The sequence below is a fragment of the Condylura cristata genome, unplaced genomic scaffold, assembly GCF_000260355.1.
Source record: "Condylura cristata isolate star-nosed mole 26May11 unplaced genomic scaffold, ConCri1.0 scaffold00022, whole genome shotgun sequence".
NCBI classification, from domain to species: Eukaryota; Metazoa; Chordata; class Mammalia; order Eulipotyphla; family Talpidae; genus Condylura; species Condylura cristata.
Window position 1 is genome coordinate 2,194,606 of NW_004567123.1, and position 19,621 is coordinate 2,214,226.

At 51.5% G+C, this 19,621-nt stretch overlaps 2 protein-coding genes across 2 annotated transcripts; one reads left to right on the forward strand and one right to left on the reverse strand.

Annotated features, from left to right (window-relative positions):
• Positions 1 to 714: 714 nt before the first annotated feature.
• THBD (thrombomodulin) lies at positions 715 to 4,329 on the forward strand. Its single transcript, XM_004687132.2, has one exon. It carries the CDS (start codon positions 866 to 868, stop codon positions 2,579 to 2,581), a length of 1,716 nt encoding a protein of 571 aa, XP_004687189.1. The 5' UTR covers positions 715 to 865; the 3' UTR covers positions 2,582 to 4,329.
• A 12,449-nt stretch (positions 4,330 to 16,778) lies between these two features.
• SSTR4 (somatostatin receptor 4) lies at positions 16,779 to 18,280 on the reverse strand. The gene has a single exon (XM_004687133.2). The coding sequence runs from the start codon at positions 18,223 to 18,225 to the stop codon at positions 17,062 to 17,064; it is 1,164 nt and encodes a 387-aa protein (XP_004687190.1). The 5' UTR covers positions 18,226 to 18,280; the 3' UTR covers positions 16,779 to 17,061.
• Positions 18,281 to 19,621: the final 1,341 nt, after the last annotated feature.

Here is a 19,621-nt window from a genome sequence, read left to right on the forward strand (position 1 = left end):
GAGGATGAGAGCACTTGGAACCCTCACAGTACCCTGCGGCTTTGCCACTGAGATGAGATCTAGTCTTGGCAAACCTTGCTCCTGGGTCCCTAGCCTTGGGCAGGGGGAAGCAGTCTACTCCTCTCACCCCCCACCTCTTTGTCTTGTTGCCCTGGTTACACCCTCTGTTTTCTGGACCTAAGGGCACTCAGTGGTCGGCCGAAATAGGCGCCTTAGCCCAGGGCGGGTCTGTCTAGTCCTTTACTTGCTATCTTTGGGGGGAAGTCCACGCCCTAAGCAGCCCCTCCCAAAGTGCTCTTACTGACTGCACCTCCTAGAGGTCTGAAAGTCCTGGACTTTACCTCTCCCGCCCTCCTTAAGGAGGGGCTCTGAGCTGGGGGCTCAGTTGGGGACGGGGGTGAGGGCAGGAGGCGGGTCGGAGGCTGTCGCCTCGCTGACAGAGGTGCTGTCCACCCTCTGCGATTGCGCCTGGTGGCTCCGCCCAGGGACCTCCCAGATTTGCCGGTTTTACTCATCCCGGCGAGGTGATCCCGGGCGCGAGGGCGGGCGCAAGGCGTCCCGAGAACCCAGTAATCCGAGAATGCAGTATCAGCCCTTCCCACTAGGCACTTCCTTCCTTTTCCTGAACGTCCAGGGCGGGGGGTGGGGTGGGGGGGGCGCACTTATAAACTTGGGCCCTGGCTTGCCGGCATGTCAGAGTCTGCCTCGCTCAGGCGCCGCGTCTGCGGACAAACTAATCTAAGTTGGGACCCACTCAAGCTGCGGTCGCCAGCGGTGCGCTGAGCCTTTCAGCCTGGGCTTGGAACCCGCCCCGTCGCGGACCCTGTGCTCGCCCCAGAGCTTGCACGCGGCGTGCCTGGACAGCATGCTCCGGGTCCTTCTCCTTGGAATGCTGGCCCCGGCTGGCCTGGGGCTCCCGGTGCCCACAGACCCGCAACCCCGCGGTAGCCAGTGCGTCGAGCATGACTGCTTTGCGCTTTTCCGGGGCCCCGCCACTTTCCTTGCTGCCAGCCAGGTGTGCGAGCATCTGCAGGGCCACCTGATGACCGTGCGCTCCTCGGTGGCTGCTGATGTCATCTCACTACTACTAAGCGGAGACAGTGACAACGGCCCAAACCTCTGGATCGGCTTGCAGTTCCCGCCGGGCTGCAAGGACCCGGGGCACCTCGGGCCCTTGCGCGGCTTCCAGTGGGTTACGGGCGACAACAGCACCAGCTACAGCAGGTGGGAGAGGCTCCAGGAGGGCCGGACCCCCATCTGTGGTCCGCTGTGCGTGGCTGTCTCCACCGTCAGGTCGCCTGCACCCGGAGAGCCGGCTTGGGAGGAGCGGCAGTGCACAGCGGAGGCCGAGGGCTTCCTGTGCGAGTTCCACTTCGCAGCCTCCTGCAGGCCCCTGGCGGTGGAGTCCCGCGCCGCAGTAGCAGCCAACGTCTCCATCACCTACAGCACTCCCTTCGGGGCCAGCGGCGCAGACTTCCAGGCGCTTCCCCAGGGTAGCTCAGCCACGGTGGCGCCCTTCGGAGTGGAATTGGTGTGCTCGGCGGTGGCTGGAGAGGTCGAGGCGCGCTGGGACCGGGTGACTCCGGGCGCCTGGGACTGCAGCGTGGAGAATGGCGGCTGTGAGCACTCCTGCAACCAGAGCGCCGGGGCGTCCCACTGCTTCTGCCTGGGTGATGCAGTCTTGCAGGCCGACGGGCGCTCCTGCGCCACAGCACCTGTGGAGCCCTCCTGCGAGTCCCTCTGCGAGCACTTCTGTGTACGCAACCCGGACGTGCCCGGCGCCTACACCTGCATGTGTGAAACGGGCTACCAGCTGGCTGCTGACCAGCACCGGTGCGAGGACGTGGACGACTGTTTGCAAGTGCCCAGCCTATGTCCACAGCGCTGTGTGAACACACAAGGTGGTTTCGAGTGCCAGTGCTACCCTGGCTACGACCTGCTGGATGGTGAATGCATAGAGCCCCTGGACCCGTGCTTTGGGACTGACTGCGAGTACCAGTGCCAACCCCTGGGCCAGACTGACTACCGCTGCATTTGTGCAGAGGGCTTTGTGCCCAAAGCCGATGACCCCAGCAGGTGCCAGATGTTCTGTAACCAAACTTCGTGTCCAGCTGACTGTGACCCCAACAACCCAGACAACTGCCAGTGCCCTGATGGCTACATCCTGGACGACGGTTCCATGTGCACTGACATCGACGAGTGTGACAATAACTACTGTCCACACGAGTGCCGCAACCTCCCTGGTAGTTACCAGTGCCTCTGTGGGCCGGACTCGGCCCTTGCTGGCCAGGCTGGCACTGACTGTGACATCAGTGAGGTACAAGATGAGGAAGGCTCTGGGGAGCCCTCCGTTCGCCCAACACCTACTGCTACCTTGAGCCCATCCCCGACAGGACCTGTACATTCTGGGGTGCTCATTGGCATCTCCATTGCAAGCCTGTCTCTTGTCGTGGCGCTTTTGGCTCTCCTCTGTCACCTGCGCAAAAAGCAAGGGGCCATGAGAGCTGAACTGGAGTATAAGTGTGGGTCCCCTGCTAAGGAGGTGGTCCTGCAGCAAGTGAGGACGCCTCAAAAACTCTGAAGGTTCTCCCTGCCCACTGTCTTATTCCCCACTGCCCCCAGCCTGACTCCCTGGCTACCTTGGCTGGCATCAGAACTGGAGAAGACGCCCCACACCTCTTGCCGCCGACTCTGTGCCTGGTGGAGGAGGGAGTCTGGAAGGAGGATGCACCCCAGCCACATGCATGACAGATGTCATGGGACAAGCAGGCCGAGATGGCAGTGAAGACTCAGATTGCAGTGTCCCATGCCCTCGCCTGGGCACAGGCAGCGTGAGCACTATTGGTCAGCAGCCCTTTGGGCAGACTGTGATCCTGTGGATGGACTAGTGAGTGTAAATGAATAGCTGGTGATGATCAAATATTTATTTTTTAGGTTTTAAGGTCTTTCCCCCTTTAGTTGGCTTTTCTTCTGCAGGTGTGCTCTGTAACCCTCACTCCTCCCACTCACTTCCCCCTTCCCTATCTATGTAGTTCTATGCTCCCACTTGTCCTGCCACATTTAACTATTTTGGGAATTTCCCCCCCAGTCCTTCTGCATCAATGAAGCCACCCCCCACCCCCACTTCCTCTCTCAGGAGCTCTGTCAAGGACCCCATACTGCCCTATCTGCCTTTGATCTTACTTTTGCTTTCAGCTGTCTGCCTGAGCAGAATTTCCATGTGAAATAGAAATGAAAACACTAAAAGTAAGAATGGTTGGGCATTTGATCTTTCACAGATTTGCTAATTTATTCTGAACCTTTCGCTTTTGAGAGTAATATCATTTTAACAAAGGATAAGACTGAGAAGCATTTGTTAAAATAATGTTAATGGGCTGTCAGAGAAATTAAACCCAAGGAGTTTTTTATTTTTATTTTTTAAACAGTGAGCCTGGGTTTTATTGTTGTTGCTGTTTTGGTTTGGACTGAATGGTGATGATAATAATAGTTGTTAAGTTTCTTAAGCAATTTCTTTCCCCATTGTTATTGTTATTGTTATGATTAATTTTAGACAATGTTAAGATGTTCACTTATTTTCTTTTTCATTGAAAATGAATGGAATGACTTCCAGGAGACAGGTTAAGAAAGTTCTGGGCTGCATGGTTCATAACCATTTAACTCGCACTTATTATAAATTATAAGTGTAACTAAAACCAGCTGTACTGGTTTTGTGGGGTTTGGGAGCTTGGAGATGGCATCTGCAGGACTTAGGAGCCCCACCTTGTTCACTTCAAAGAACCCTGCCAGGTCTGACAGATTGGAATCTGGCCCCTGCATAAAAGTGGGGTCTGTCTGGGAGAGCTGGTGGGAGATGTACAGTCAGGCTCTCCTCCTCTACTGCAGGAGAGGCTGCACTTTAATCAGATCTTCAAGGAGGTTGTCTGCCCACTATAGTTTGAAGAAAATTGTTCCAGGCAGTTCCCTACTTCCTGAAGTATATTAACTATGGTCCAATAATGAGTAGCAGGCCAAGTTAGGCCCTTTGTTCTCAAGAAACTGAGGAATTTTTATTTTCCAGCTTTGCTTTTTGATAGAAAAGATTAGGTACACACCTCTCTTGACGTTGCTGCACAGGGTAGAAGAGCTTTGGTTCGACTAAGCTAGAAATTGGTGACTTCCTCGTAGGAACAAAAATGTATCAGATTAAGTGTATCTTTGGTGATGCAAAGGTTTTCCTCTGCTATTTTGTAAACTCAGCACATTTGTACATAGTTATTTATTTATTGGAGATAAAGGAAAACACGGGCAAAACCCTTGCTTATGACATCACATGTGGAAAATAAACGAATAACAGCACAGGCTGAGGCTGTATGTCTGTTCACCTCCCCTCCCCCACTCCTGGACTTGGTGGCACTGAATGGAGCTTCCCCGCACAGCAAATGCCACGTGGCATGTTCACAGGGGTCTCTGCGGCCCAGCACAAGAGCCGCATGCTCAGGGCAGTATCTCCGACTTTCAAAGCTCTTTCCAGGGGATATCATTTTCCGTGTAGGACCTCATTTTGTGTGCGTTCACAGGGATTTCTTTCCTTTTGTAGCCATAGCAACTTTATACACAGGACTTGTGTCTATGTGTTTTAAATCCATCATGGGAATATTTGTTGGGATGAGTTAAAGAAACTCCTTCTCAGGGCATCTCTAAAACTCAGCTGTGCAGCCTCTGTGTATGGTTCGGCTTCCTGCTCGCTGAGCTTCCCAGCACAGCAGCTGAGGAGCGGGGCTCAGTCCAGGGCGCCACTTGACACAGCCTATTCCCATACCGGGTTCTCACACAGTATTAAATCATTCTCAATTATGTTGGAGGTTAGGAAACCCTGTCTTTCAAATACACAGACTCTATGGGCTTCCTCTGGGATGGTGGTGTTCGCGGCATACACTATGCAGTGTTCTCTATGTGTTTTCAAAAAGCAAATGTTGAAGAAAATTGAGCTTGCTCATATCTTTCAATATTTTTATGTATCTGGATATTGCCAAATTTCTCAGTTTTAATGAAAGTGGTGACCATAGTGCAGATGCAATTGCAGGTTCCTTCTGCATCCTTCTGGGATGCAGTTGGTGGCCGTCGGGGAGTGAGGGCTATCCGATGGCCAGCATGTGAGGTGAACCCCCCACCCTCAGATCAGCAGCGTGATATTTGAGGATGGGCAGATGAGCAGACAACCAAAGCTTTTGTGGTAGGTATGCATGAAGGAAGAACTGGAGGGGGCAGGGCAGGTGCAGATAAGTCATGCCAGGGATAGAGAAGTGTGTGTGAAACCGTATACATGTGCCTTCACTATCCAGACTGCCATTTTTCAAAAGGGAGCTGTCTAATTAGCTGCGAGGGCTCACTGCTTTAGGAGTTCTCCCTCCAGGGAGGGGCATTTTCTTAAGAAGCACAAGACCAAAATACACTTTCAAGACTCGCAGTAAAACCATGTTCAATTTGGGCACATTAATAGGGTGTGGTCCCAGACCCTCCCTATTCTCCCCATTTCCCCTCCCATGGGGGAACAGAATAGAATGTCTATTTAAAGTCCTCATCTGAACTTGAGATTTTCAAAACCACTAAGAAATCACAGTTCGTCTCTGAGAAGGACATCAAGACGAGACAAACAAATCAGTTAGCCATCTCAAAACTTGAAGGCAGGGTAGACCTCATGAATGGGGACTGTTGCTCAACCTTTATGATCACTAATTTTTCTTCACATTATGGAGGAACCGGGCCTAAGTGGGAGCTGAATCACAGCAAGTGGTATGTGCTAGCTGATGACTTTCCAGCACTCTCAGAGCTGGTGAAGCAGGGTATTTCTGGACTTGGCAGATTTAACTTTTTTAAAGTTTTTAAAAAATGTATTTATGCATAGAAGAACTGAGGTATAGGCCAGAGGTGTGGGGGGTGAGAGGATTCATCAGAGACAGAGTGGGGAGCAGAATAGGCAGATCACTGAAATACACTGCTGAGAGGAGCAGTGGGTGGATCGGGAGAGGTCTGCTGTGCCATGTGGGTCAGCTGCCTGGCTGAGGATGGCAGTCAGACCACATTTATGATAGTGCTGAGATTTAACCCCTTAGCCACCAGAAAGCTCTTGGAAGATTCAGCTTTGTAAATTAAATGGCTTCCAATCCCTCTCTCCTCATGCCACCACCTAACCCCCGTGCTTAGATTAGTTCAAGATATATTTGTTAAGTAAATATCATGTGCCTGGCATAGTGTAAAACCCCTCTCTCCCCGAGAATTGGCACTTGTTGGGGAGACAGACAGAAAAGAAATGATTGCTCTCAAGGTTGAACTCAATTTAGAAACAGGGTTAAGATCTGGAAGAAGCACAACAGCATGGCGGCAGGATTCACACTGTAGGAGTGGGGAAGGCTTCCTTGATGAGCTGGTACTTTACCCTAGGCCTGAGGGAGGAGCAGAGTGGACCAGAGAGCAGATGGGGAAAAAGAAAAAAAACATTTGTGCAAAGGTCCTGTGCTGGGCATTTGAGGGGTCAAGGACAAGGCTGAAGAGGTGGAAATTGAGAGATAAAAATTGAAGACAGAGGCCTTTCCTGGTGGCGCAGTGGGTTAAAGCACAGCACTAAGAAGCTAAAGCCATTTCTGCATGAGTTCGATCCCCGCCTGCCTGGGAGGTGACCCACGTGGCGTGGTAGACCTCTCCTGACCTGCCCGTTGCTCCTCTCAGCAGTGTACTTTGATGATCTGCCTGCTCTGCTCCCCACTCTTTCTCTGGTGAATTCTCTCACCGCCCCCGAACCTCTGGTCTGTACTCCAGTAGTGTATGCATAACTTAATAAATATTTAAAAGAAATTGAAGACAGAGAGTGAAGTGGAGACAGCTTAAACACATTGATTACTTTCCTAAGTACAAGTGTACCACACAGAGAGTTTTAATAAGAGCATGCTGGTGTTCTTTTTGACGTGAATTATTTGCAGGGAGGTAACAAGCACTTTGAGAAATATTTACATAAACAGAAACCTAAAATTTCTATTGCAACATTCTGCAGGTTAATATGGGGTGTGGAGGTCACATACATATGACATGCATCCCAGCCTTACACCTGGTGGTCGCATAACCATGGGCACCGAACAGCACCTCTAAGACTGTCAAACACAGCGCTGGCAGTGCCACCTCGCTGAATTTCTGTGAGGATTAGCTGGGATAAGTTAGCACAGTGGCTGGCACCTACAGGTACCCAATATATGTTAGCCAGTGCACCCACAAACCAGAGAATAAAGAAAACATTTATGTTGAGATCTCCAGTGGAGAGTGAGTTCAAGGTCATGTGGAAGTGGCAAGAGAAGATGCAGTTCCTGGGCAGGATGCTCCTGGTGGCATCTGGCAGAGTTGAAGGAAGGAGATGCTGGCAGTGTGGGAGACCCAGCCCCTTGGGAGCTGTCAACGCCCCTTTCAAGTTCCTCTTCTCTCTGCTCACAGGGCCCATCAAAGTATGGGGGTGCAAAGTCCTCTGTGTTGTGCTCCCAGTGGGTGAGGAAGTTAGGAAATGGGTACAGGCAGTGAGTTAGGAACAGGGTGCCCCAAGCCTCCAAGCCTGTTTATCTATCTGAATAGGAACAATTGGCTGGAATCCATTGATCCATCTTTTTGATCTGGTCTTCTATTTTGGGCATTTGGCTTGACTCCACATCTTCCCTATTGTAAATAGAGCAGCAATACACGTCAGGGTACAGGTGTCCTTTTAATTTTTTTATGTTCTTTGGGTAGATACCTAGGAGTAGAATTGCTGGATCATATGGAAGCTCCATTGTTAGCAGTTTGAGAAACCTCCAAACAGCTTTCCATAGTGGTTGGGTGATGTCACATGGGTGAACTGGTGGTGGGAAGTCCATGGGGATTATAACAGAGATAAAAAAAAAGTACAAAATGCAGAATGATATAAGAAAATATATATAACATTAAAAAAATGAAATGTTCAGAACATCAACACAGCAGCACAATAATGTGGGAAACTCACTGGGCCTCAGTAACCTAGGAGGCCCCACAGGCCCCCCAAAATCAGGAAGAGACACAGTGTCCTAACTCCCAGTGGCCAAAACCCCACTGTATCCACGTAAACACCTACTTCTCGTCCCCTCAGCAGCTACCCATTGGGGATCTCTCTCTGCTCAGAGAGCTTTCTTGTCCTTCCTCTTATCTGTCAGTACGCTTCTTGCTTTCTACCTAACTTTTCCTCGTTGAGACAAGAACTGGGAGCCCCAGGCCCGATTCACCAGGGGGAAAAGGCCAAAACACCCTGCTTGCATTTTCAGAGCCCAAAGGGAAACTGCATCAGTCCAGGCTGAGCTGTGGAGGCGGGCCCTCTCCCTCATTGCCTCGTGGGGCCCTCCAGTCAACCACACCAAAGAGGCAACTACAAGAGAGGGAAAAAATCATTCAGTTTAGAGTGCTTTACAGGCCCACTGGCCCACAGACTTTTGCAGTGGGGACTTGAAGTTCCTAAGCTTCCCTAATTGCTGGCTGCCCACACAGTGGCAGAGTGAGGAGGTGGTGGGTCTGGGACTTAACCCCCTGCCAGAGACACAGCACTTCCAGTAGCAGCATCGTGACTGAACTTTCAGCCAGGCTGCACTTCAGCCACTGGCCACTTGGAAGCAGGCATGGGAGCTGTGTGTCTTCAGGAAAGGCCACAGAGAACTAAAGCACAGGGGCCTTCTGGCACGCCCTTCGGGACATGCAGCCCATATCGCTGTTTTCTCTGTGGGGGAAAGAAGTGCCCAGACTCACAGTGGTATTTTCTCCTTGATTAGGGACTGGAAGCATTCAGAGGCGCAAGCCTAGAAAGCATCACCAGACCCCAACAAGAAGAGGCTAGGCTCAAGGGGGGTGGGGGGTGAGGCTGGTGCACCTATGTTTTCAACTACAATATAACTGGCATATCGTAACATCACCTTTTTTGGGGAAACAGGTCCAAGGCCTAAGGAACTCACGCTGTTGCTGGACCACCACCAGCACCAATCCCGAGTGTGTGTCCACCATACCAGAAAGTTCTGGGGCCCCTCACCACACCACAAAGTTCTGGGGCCCCTCATCACACCACAAAGTTCTAGGGCCCCTCCTCCTGCACTGCCACTCACACACAGCTGCATCCAGTTGTCACATACACTGATGGGTCTGTTTTCTCTGAAACTCACTATACCCCACATTACCCTTTGGAAATCAGTCTGCACTAAGGGTTCTGGGTTTTGTGTTCGAATCACAATGATGAGCTTTTCCAGCTTTAGCCAGTCTGACTGTTTACTTCTGGAAAACTGGTTTTGGTTAAACCTAGTTACTGTGTCTCCCAAAACCCTGCTTGTTCACGTGTGTCCTGGATTTGTGTGCCCAAATCCTGGTAGCACACCAGGAGGATGTAAAATACATGAAAGTCAGAGAGTTAACCCCACAGCTTGCAGTGTGGGGCAGCAGGAGGGAACTTGAAGGGTGTGATAGGAAGTTAAGTCAGGTTTGTGCAAAGGAAATGACTGAATCTACTTGCATCCCATGCGGTAAGTTGCTGCAATGCACACTCCTTCCTGAGGCCCCTGGGTGTGACATTCTGTTTGTGGACAGAGCTAGGTGGCAGAAGACGCGCCACTTCTAACTTTTAGGGCTCCCATTGAGTTTTGTTAAACAGGCTTAGTGATTATTATCTCTTTAGGGAAAGTGGGGATTACAAGGACTATAATCAAAGCACATTTCCATCATGGTCCTGGCTCCATGGGGAGCTCTGAGCTGACTTGCAAACACATTGCCTGCACTTCTCAGGCATTTCTCCATAAAATAACACAGGCAACGCCCGGCTCTTTTTCTTTTTCCGAATGTATGCCCAAGTTCCACGCTATCACTTTTTGTTTTGAGGACGTCCTTCCTCCCTTTTTCTGGCCAGCAGGTTCAGATGTAGACAAACAACTGATTTCCTCTCACAAAGAGAAATGAAATATTGTTTTAACATCAGAATCAAACAATATCAAAATCCTTTCCAGCATGTTTTGACAGTGTGATTGCAAAAGACTAGAGAGCCGTGGGGTGCATGAGCTCAAAGTCAAACCCACTGGAAATGAGCCAAGAGCAGCCGGCGTTAAGGGATCCCATAAAAACACCAGGATTCCAAACTGGGGTCCATGACGTTAGCACAGGCTGACATTCCAAGCTTCTCTAATTGTAAATAGGACACTTTGTGACTCCTGTTTTCCTGAGGCGAATCCTGCTCCTCTTTTGTATATTCAACATGCAGTCGCTTCTCCGCAGTCCTTTCTCGCATCTTCCTTCTGTCTACACATGGAGACTGACCCTGACTGCTTACTCAGGGGTTGCTGACTAATCTGCCCTCGTTACTCAGGAGAGAGCAGTCTTTTCAGCTGTCCCAGGGAGCCTTCACTCTTTCAGTGCTGCTTGTCTTAATTCCTTTCAGTTTCCTCCAGAACAAAGTCTCCATGTCCCATAGGCTCTTTGGAGAGCTTCAGCCTGGCCCACCATTACCCTTATATTCAAAACACAGATTTTCAAATTGATCTTGAAATGGTGGTCACCGGAAGCGTACCAGGATTTGGCTCACATCTTCTTTCAACTTTCCCTTTTCCTAAGGGGTGGGACTTCAGGACTCCACCTTAACATGAGGGTAAAGGGAGTCACAGACAGGCACAGGAAGGCCATTGCTCTGGCTCACGCGTTTGAATTCCCAGAGCCCAGGCTTCCGTGGGAATAAACATAAAGTGGATGTGGTACCTACACCAGCTCACGCGGTCCATAGGTTACCACCGATGGACGTGAGGCTCTTGTGGGACCCGGGCTGAGGAATGCTCCACTCCAGGGGGCTTCAAAGGGTGTCCTATACCCTTGTCCTAGAAGGGAGGCCATAGTCTCACTGCAGTGCCCTGAGTGAGGGCCAGTTGGTCACTCAGAAGTCAGCACTGTCCATAGACACACTCAAGCCCTCAGTTTGTATGTGGGTAATTTCTGGAGCTCAGGACACTTATTTCCCATCCAGGAGGTAACAGGGGATAGCTATCCAGAGCACCCCAACAGAAGTCCACTAGCCTAGGGGATAGAGCTCAGGAAGTGTGATGGTTGGGCAGCTTTCCTGGATTTGGGGGTAGCACAACCTACTTCTTCCAAGGTGTGCATCTTGGTTCCTGCCTACACTATTGTCAGCCCACCTATGTGGGGTGCCAATCAAAGCCACCTGGAGGGAAATATGTGGTGATGGGCACAGTCCTACTGCCTTTAGAAGTTTGTCAGCATTCACAAAACTGTGGACCTCATAAAGAGTGAATTTGATCATATGTGAGTTACACTGCAAACTAGATAACCAAAGACATCACAGTCTGCTCAAATGGCTAAAGAAAGCTTGATGTTAAAAAATAAATAGGCCCTCCCTGGTGGTGCAGCGGGTTAAAGCACAGCACAAAGAAGCTTAAGCCACTTCCACATGAGTTCGATTCCCCGCCTGCCCTGGAGGTGACCACATGGCGTGGCAGACCTCTCCTGGCCCGCCCACTGCTCCCCTCAGCAGTGTACTTTGTTGATCTGCCTGTTCTGCACCCCACTCTGTCTCTGGTGAATTCTCTCACCCTCCGCATCTCTGGCCTGTATCCCAGTTCTATATGAATAAATAAATAAATCTCAAAAAAAATAAAAATAAATAAATAAATAAAAACCATGAGAGTCTTTGAAAAACCCAACTCTCTGCACCACTTCCTGGCCCTCTCTGCCATCACCCTGGAAATGGCGAGGCTTCCTCTGAGCCAGGAACTGCAAACTTAGGGACAGATGCTCTTTTGCCCACTTTCCAGAGACCACGTCGCTTTGCAGCAGTCATCCTGGGCTGGTAAATTCGGGAGATGGGAACTGTCCCTGGTCTGTGCACCCTCATGTCTGCTCTCTTGCCAGTTCATAGCTCCTCCTCACTGCCATCCAGGAGCAGCCCTGGGTTGTCTGCGCCTCATCATTTCAACCACCCATGGATGCCCTGGTGTCTTTTACAATAGGAAGCCACGACATTTATTATAACGCAGTCAGTACTCCCCTTCTAACACATGCAGTCAACAACCTTGGACTTTGTTTTAATAGGAGTCCTTCTCCACTTAAAAAAGTGCCCCTCCCTGTTAGTCACTAAGCCAGTCCATTCATAGGACTGGGGCACTGCTGTCCTGTTGATGCACAGTTGATGGAAGATATAGTGAAAAGGACATGATCCTGCTTTCAGCCTAGAATGAGTTTCCCTTGGGAAGTAAGAAGGCATGCGAGCTCCAGTTCCAAAAGGACCAAGAGTGAGTGGGGTTTTGGCTTTGCTAGGTAGGCCACGCCTCTCTTTAGAACCTGTCACCACTGTCCATGCAGGGAACTCAAGGGTAGCTTATGATGTGCTGCTGGTTTGTATCTGCCAATGCCTTCAGCTGATTTGGCATCAGCTGCCTGAGTTTTTGTCTGTTTTATTCATCTTGGGCAACTCAGTGCTTTCCACCACAGGGCCTTTGCACATGCTACTATCCCTGTATAGAGTTGCCCTGTCTGCCTCCCTCTCTTTTCCTGGTTAATTCCCATACAGCCTTCAGAAGAAATTGGTTACAGCAACTTTCTGTCTTCAGACTTGCAGAACTTTAAGCCAGTCAGTTTTTTACTAAAACATTGCAAGGAAATACGATTCTTCTATCTAGTTCCTATTTCAGTTTACAATTGCACTCTCTATAGTTATCTGATAAATGCCCATTTGTTGCCATTGACCTCCAATTTCTGTGAGGGCAGGGGATTGTCTGTGAAGGCCTTCTCTTTACTTCAAAGCCCCTGTGCCACCTGACAGAGGGGCACCAGGCACGGAGTCTGCACCATAGTCTCGGCACACACTGCAGATGGGGCTGCCGGACACTGAGAGTTGTGGTGCAGCATGATAGGGCTGTCACAGAGGACCTCAACACTTGTACTAGAGCCTATTCTGCTATTATTTAGGGTAAGAAGCTGACAGCAATGAGGATGACTTACTACAGATAGTCTATCAAAGAGCTTCAATTCCTAAATTTGCAGAGATTTACTCAGTCCAGTCAGTGCTCAGGCTGCCATGTCCCATTTCTGTCTGAGGTCGACAAAACATGCCACAGTTGCTTGGTTTTTCCTTGCCATCAGCCTTTAGCACGTAACTAAAGCTAGATAGGATATAGTTTTTTGCATATCTTTTTTTTAAAAGATTTCTTTTATTTATGCAGACAAGAACTGAAGTTGCGGCCAGAGATGCAGGGTGTGAGAGGATTCGCCAGAGACAGAGTGGACAGCAGAACAGGCAGATCAACTGAAATACACTGGAAGGACAGGAGAGGTCTTCTTTGCTATCTGGGTCACTTCCCTGGCTGGGGCTCGAACTCATGGTGCAGCGGCTGCAGATAGCTTTATAGTTATATGCTTTAACCCATTACACCACCAGGGAGGGCCCTACATATGACATTTTTTTTAAAGATTTATTTATTTATGCATATAGAGTTGGGGTACAGGCCAGAGATGCAGAGGGTGAGAGGATTCACCAGAGACAGAGCGGGGAGCAGAACAGGCAGATCGACGAAGTACACTGCTGAGGGGAGCAGCGGGCGGGTCAGGAGAGCTCTGCCACGCCATGTGGATCTCCTCCAGGGCAGGCGGGAATCGAACTCATGAGGAACTGGTTTCAGCTTCTTTGTGCAGTGCTTTAACCCGCTGCGCCACCAGGGAGGGCCTACATATGATATTTTTTAATGAAAGTAGAGCCAAGAATTGAAGGATGACTGTGAAATGAGTACTCAGCTTTCTGCAAAATCAGTGCTGACAACCTGGGTAAGAACTCTGATGAATGACTGCCTGTCATGGCCAAATACCACCTTCCCAACCATGTGGAACATTTAAACACTTACATTTAAACACTGGCTTCTCACTAGACAGTAAACTAAAGACAATTTTAAAAGACAAGTAAGTTCATTGATTGAGGGGAGATCGGAGACTGCTTTCTCCCTGTGATAAAAGTGTCTTCATTCACCCTGAAGCCAAGTGCTGCTACTCAGAGTCTTAGGAATCAGAGCATGACTAAGGTTGAAGGAAGCCGGTGTGGTTACTGCCCCATCCCTCTGCCTCCTTGTACCCTCACATCGCTAATGTGTCCCCAGACACGTGCTTGGGGTGCTTTGTGGTTGTCCAGGTAAGCCCCTAGAATTGAAAAGGCGCCTAACAGAAGAGAAGGGCTACTAGGAGTCCCGCTCTCCCCCTGCAGCACTGCAAGATTTCCTAGAATGGGGTCAGGAGGAGTGTTAATGTTCACTTTTAACATGTGATAGAGCACTAAGCACGAAAGAATGTCATCTTTTAACATCCTGCTTGTCTGTAAGTATGTTACTCCAGTGTTTCTGAGAAAGCAGAGTTAACAGCCGGGAAAAAGCTCAAAACTTACACTACTTCCCGTACTTTAAGTGGAAAACGAAGGCTTAAGGAGGTTAAATCATGGTTCAGAGGGCAGCACAGCTGAGGCCCCTGCTGCCCATCATGTTCTGCTTTGTCACCCGAAGAAGTCCCTTCAGCCATCGCCAACAAATTTATCAACGCTTCAGCAGCCAGCTCGACACAAGAGCTGCAAAAGCTCTTGGCAAGGTCCATCCTGTGAGCAGAGAATACGCTCAGTGGAGTCACAGTGGGCAAATGAAGAGAAGGACCCAGGCCCTATCCTGTGGTCCTGCAGCCCAGCCCCAAGTGGAACATGGCAGAGCCAGAAAGCCTTCTCTCTTTCCGCTGGTGTCTCTGTCATCAGCCTGGGAATCCTGCAGCTCAGTCCAACCCCATTCACCGAGTGGACACTGCCAGAAACTGGTGGGTGTGGGGGAACAAGGAGATAGTTCAGCTTTAAAGCCTTCCAAGAAGTTGCAATTACACAAGGCACACAGACACTAGCATTGACTTATTTTGGATGCCCAAGATAACTCTGCATATCTGCTAGGAACGGCTGTGTGCTGCTGTGTGTGCATGTGTGTAGGTGTGTGTGTGGACATGCATGCTTTTGGGTTTGGGGACTCTATGCCTTAGGTAGGAGCTTCCAGTCCACAGTCAAGCCCAGACTTGTGCAGACTTGGCTACACATTTCCCCCCAGATATAGATGTCTGTCACCTGAATGCAGATTCCTATAGCATCTTGACCCTGCAGCCTTGAAACACACTGAGTCAACCTGGATTACTGCTTACGGTTCATTCTGCTATCTGGCCATGTGCAGGGGTAAGTGTTGCTATGTTCAAAGATGGTTTAGGTAAGACGGCGCAAGGAAAGGGAAAAGTGGATTCTCCAGTTATACGGAAAAGGCTTAAGGTAAGACCTCTTGAGTCACCTTGTGCTGATACTGGAGGACCTCCTGATTTTACAGGTTGCAGTGCTGAAGACTCTGATATGCAGTCACTCGCCTGGGTCAAACAACACTCATATCTAGGACAGAACTCAGCTCTCCCGGCTCAGCCCCACATCGTAACTATCTGCTCACAACCAGTAAATCTGGCTTTGTCCCAAGTATTTGAGGGAAGGGCCTGACACTACTTTTCCCTGGCTTTCAGAGAGCAGCACACTGTGCAAACCTGCCCCATCCCTCCCTCATCTTTAGCCTCTTCACAGCCCCACTCTGCCACCTGGAAGGCTGGCTGGCTGCCCGAGAAGGTTCCGGTGGCGATGTCTGCTGCACTGACAGCTCAGTGCATTTTCTCCTGAAGCTCTGCTGCCTGCAAGCAGTGGTGCATGGAACTGACCACTCTGAAGAGCAGAACTTGCTTTCCAACTGCTCTTCTCTCTTCTCACTGTCAGGACTGGCAGCCAAACCCAAAGAGATCTTTTGCTCTGCTAAGCCAGGTGGAGTCTCCCACACAGAATCTAATAGCATCTTTTTATGCCAGATTCCAACCTCAGCATTGCAAGCTCTTTTTCAGCCCCCACCTCTGATTTTGGCAGAAAGCAAGACTGAAGCTCCTTTTAAGCTGACTTTTTTCCTTTTGGGAAAGATTATTTATCCTCCGGTTAACATCAGGCGAAAGTTATGGCTATTTACTGTGTTCAGCCTACACATGTTTATTATCTACATCTGGCTGATGTTTTACTGAGGTCGACTTTTTAAAAACAGTGGGTAAGGGAACTGCTCCCTCTCTCCAAAGTTCAGGCTGATATCCATCTGCAGTCTCTGGCTCCTCGTCCCTTCCCAACTCCCTCCCACTTACCACCATGGCATAAACCACCAGCTTAATGAAGTCTTACACTCATCTACCAAAGGGGTGGAGCAAGAAATCACATCATCAAACTAGATGAGATTTATCCTTTCTGTTCTTTATTACTGATCTGGTGTTTTGCTCTATAGCAAACCCCGCATCTTGTGTTTCCAAACCTTTTTCCTCACAGGGAGCCTACTGCTAGCTCAGGGCAAGCATGGTGACACTTGTTAGGTAAGCAAGCATGGGACCCGGGGGTGACAAAGCTGGTGCCCCAGGCAGTGGCACACGAATTGCACTTAGCACAAGCGCTCAGGAATGGGATAGAAGCCAAGAGGGTGTGCAGCCATCTTCCTTCCCTTTCCCTACCTGCTTTGTCCCCACCGAGGCAGTCTGCAGGCCACAAGGATAGAGGCAGCCTCTGTCTCTGGACAGTCCTCTCCGAAGCAGAGTTGCTGTCGTAATCACATGCAAATGGCCATTCCTTCTGCCTCTCTCCCCTTGAAAAATAACCAGAGGTTCAGCGTGATTACCAGAGGAGTCCGCTCCAGCTTTCCTCCTCCCCCTCCTCCTCTTCTTTCTCTTTTTCCTCCTCCACCTCCTCCTCCAACTCTCTCTCTTCCTCCATGTCTTCCTCTTCTTCTCTGCCTGCGAGGCAGCTTCGGAAAGCCAGAGCACTGGGGACAGGAGCCGGCAGAGGAGCTCTGACCCTGCTGAGCCAGTAGCGGGAGGTGGCTGTGGTGGGAACACCTGGGAGTTCTTAGGTGGGCATCCTGAAGGGGTGGCCTGCTGGGCCGGAAGTGTGTATAGACCTCCTCACCGCCGGCAATGATCCAGAGGGGTAGAAAGGGCTCTTCAGAAGGTCGTGGTGCCGGTGAAGGGAACCTGCTTGCGGCTGGGCTCGGGCGGTACAGGCTCCTGCTGACAGGGGATTCGGGGGCATATGCACCCTGCCCCAGCTCTGCCTTTGAGAGCAGTGGCATAGTAGTCCAGGGGCTCTTCCTCTGCGCCACCTGCAGCATCCAGGAGACAGCAGCGCAGGCACAGAACCCGCTGGAAGGAACGACGGAAATTGTCAGAAAGAAAGCCGTAAAGGATGGGGTTGGCGCAGCTGTTGGCATAGCTGAGGATCAGGGACACGTGGTTGACCGTGGCATCAAGGCTGGTCACAAACAGGTTCAACAACTGCACCACATAGAAAGGCATCCAGCACAGCACAAAGACAGCCACTACCATCAGGACCAGGCGAGTGATCTTCTTCTCTGATCGCCTCCTCTGCTGCCAGCCTGCCCGCAGTGCCACGGCCCGCATCTTGCCCACGATGAGCAAGTAGCACAGGCCAATGGCCAGAACGGGCAGCAGGAAGCCCAGCAGGAAAGTGTAGACCACGAAGACGGCTGACCAGGCCGGGTGTGGCCAGTGCAGATTGCAGACCACAGCTTGGCCACCCCGAGCAGGCCTGGTGTCCGCGAAGATGGCGATGGGCAGCGTGACCAGCAAGGACGCCAGCCAAACGCCCACGTTGATTAACTTGGCCACACTGGGTCGCCGGTAGGTGGCGGCGCGCAGAGGGTGCACCACGGCGACATAGCGGTCCACACTGAGCACGGTCAGGCAGAAGACACTGGTGAACATGTTGAGGCCGTCCACGCCGAGCACCGCGCGGCACAGCACCGAGCCAAAGGGCCAGTGGCGCAAGGCGGCAGACGATGCCACGAAGGGCACGCTCAGCATGAAGAGCTCGTCCGCGATGGCCAGGTTGAGCAGGTAGATGTTGGTGGCCGTCTTCATCTTGGCGTAGCGGAGGATCACAAAGATGACCAAGGCATTGCCCACCAGTCCCAGCAGGCACACCAGCGCGTAGATGCACTGAATGGTGACCATACCCGCTGCCCTCGCGTCGCCGGTCCCAGTCGCCAGCTCCCCCTCTTCCGGACCGCGGCTGGCGTTGTCCTCTGGGGGCCAGGAGGTCTCCAGCCCGTCCTCGCCCCAGCCGGGCAGCGTCGGAGAGGCACTCATGGCCAGGCGCCGGCCAGGACGTTAGGAGCGCAGCTGGCAAGCGTGGCGCCCGGGACCGCGGGCGCGGGGCAGGGCTGCGCGCAGACGCGCGCCTCTCTCGCCCGCTCCGCATTAATAGCAGGCTGCGGGCACCGCGGGGAGCGCCCGCCAATCCCCGTGCAGCGCGACCCACGGCTGCGGGCGCCTAGTTAGCTGGCACCGCCTCTGCCCGCGCCCCTCCGCGCCCCTCCGCGCCCCAGCTGCCTCCGCCTCTGATGCCTGGGCGCCTAGCCGAGATTTCCCATCTTCACCACCTTCAGAGTAAGGGCTTACACTGGACCGGCAGCCTGGGCTCCCAGCTCCGCTGCAAATGTTTTCTCCCCTCATCTGGCTTCCCTCCTCCACTTCACCTCACCTCAGATCCCACTATTCTCCAGCCCTTTGCTGCCCACCCCCTTTCCTCTCTAAGGGGGCTGCTGTCCGTGTCTCCCAGACCAGCTTTTTCTTAATGAGATGGCTAGTGCCTGCCAGCAGCTTGACATCCTCCCCTCCCTGCCTTACCCTGGGGCCCTTTCATTCCTTTGAAGACCTGTCCCGTGTTTAGACTCATTTCATAGAGAAGGAGCCAGAGGCTTCTGCCAGCACTGAGGCTCTGAGCTTCAGGTGTGCCCTGACCTTAGCTGCCCTCTCCCCCAACCGTGGGTACCAGGGCTTATTTCCATGGGGTGGGTACTGGGAATGGAGATGGACAAGCAGAGGCAGACATGCCTCAAAGACAGCAGCCTCTGGCCTGGGGCACTGGAGGGTGGGAGGGGGTGCTTTCTGGCAGGCAGGAGCATGACAGCCCTCTGGCTGTCTGGAAACTTCTGCTCTTTACTGCCTTGGGGAATCGGAGTTTCCAACAGGGTTTCTGAAATGTGGCTTGGAAGGGGGAGTTCTGGTCAAGTTTTAAAATGGGTTTCTTATTGGAAGTCCATGCACTGGGATTGGATGATTGAGGCTGGATGATCCTGGACAGGACCCCAACAGGAAATGCCCTACAGTAACAAACTGCCACCTCACTCCATCCCCAAACACATACAATCCTGTGTTCCTGTTAATTTGCCTATGGCACAAGCACACTTAGCAAAATGGGGATCTGCTTTGACAGATTATCCAAAGGTGGGTTCTGGCCCTCTGAACCCCATGTCTGTGGGGTGGTAGTCTCCATGAGCCCCCAGCACAGACCTAAAAGCCCTTTGGTGGGTCCAGACGTGATTCTGAGGCTGACTGGGCTGGGGCCCCTGCTCCAGTGCTGGGTGTCTATCGCTGATGTGGAGAGTAGTGATGAATAGAGGCCCACCCCCTTCAAAGAAGAGGGTAGAAGGCTTCTGACTGTTGTCCATCTAGGCTTTTGGGGGGGTGGAGGGGCGGGGGG

Bases quoted from the DNA above. Each gene is read 5' to 3' on its own strand.
- THBD (XM_004687132.2), top strand. From the start codon at position 866: ATGCTCCGGGTCCTTCTCCTTGGAATGCTGGCCCCGGCTGGCCTGGGG.
- SSTR4 (XM_004687133.2), bottom strand. From the start codon at position 18,225: ATGAGTGCCTCTCCGACGCTGCCCGGCTGGGGCGAGGACGGGCTGGAG.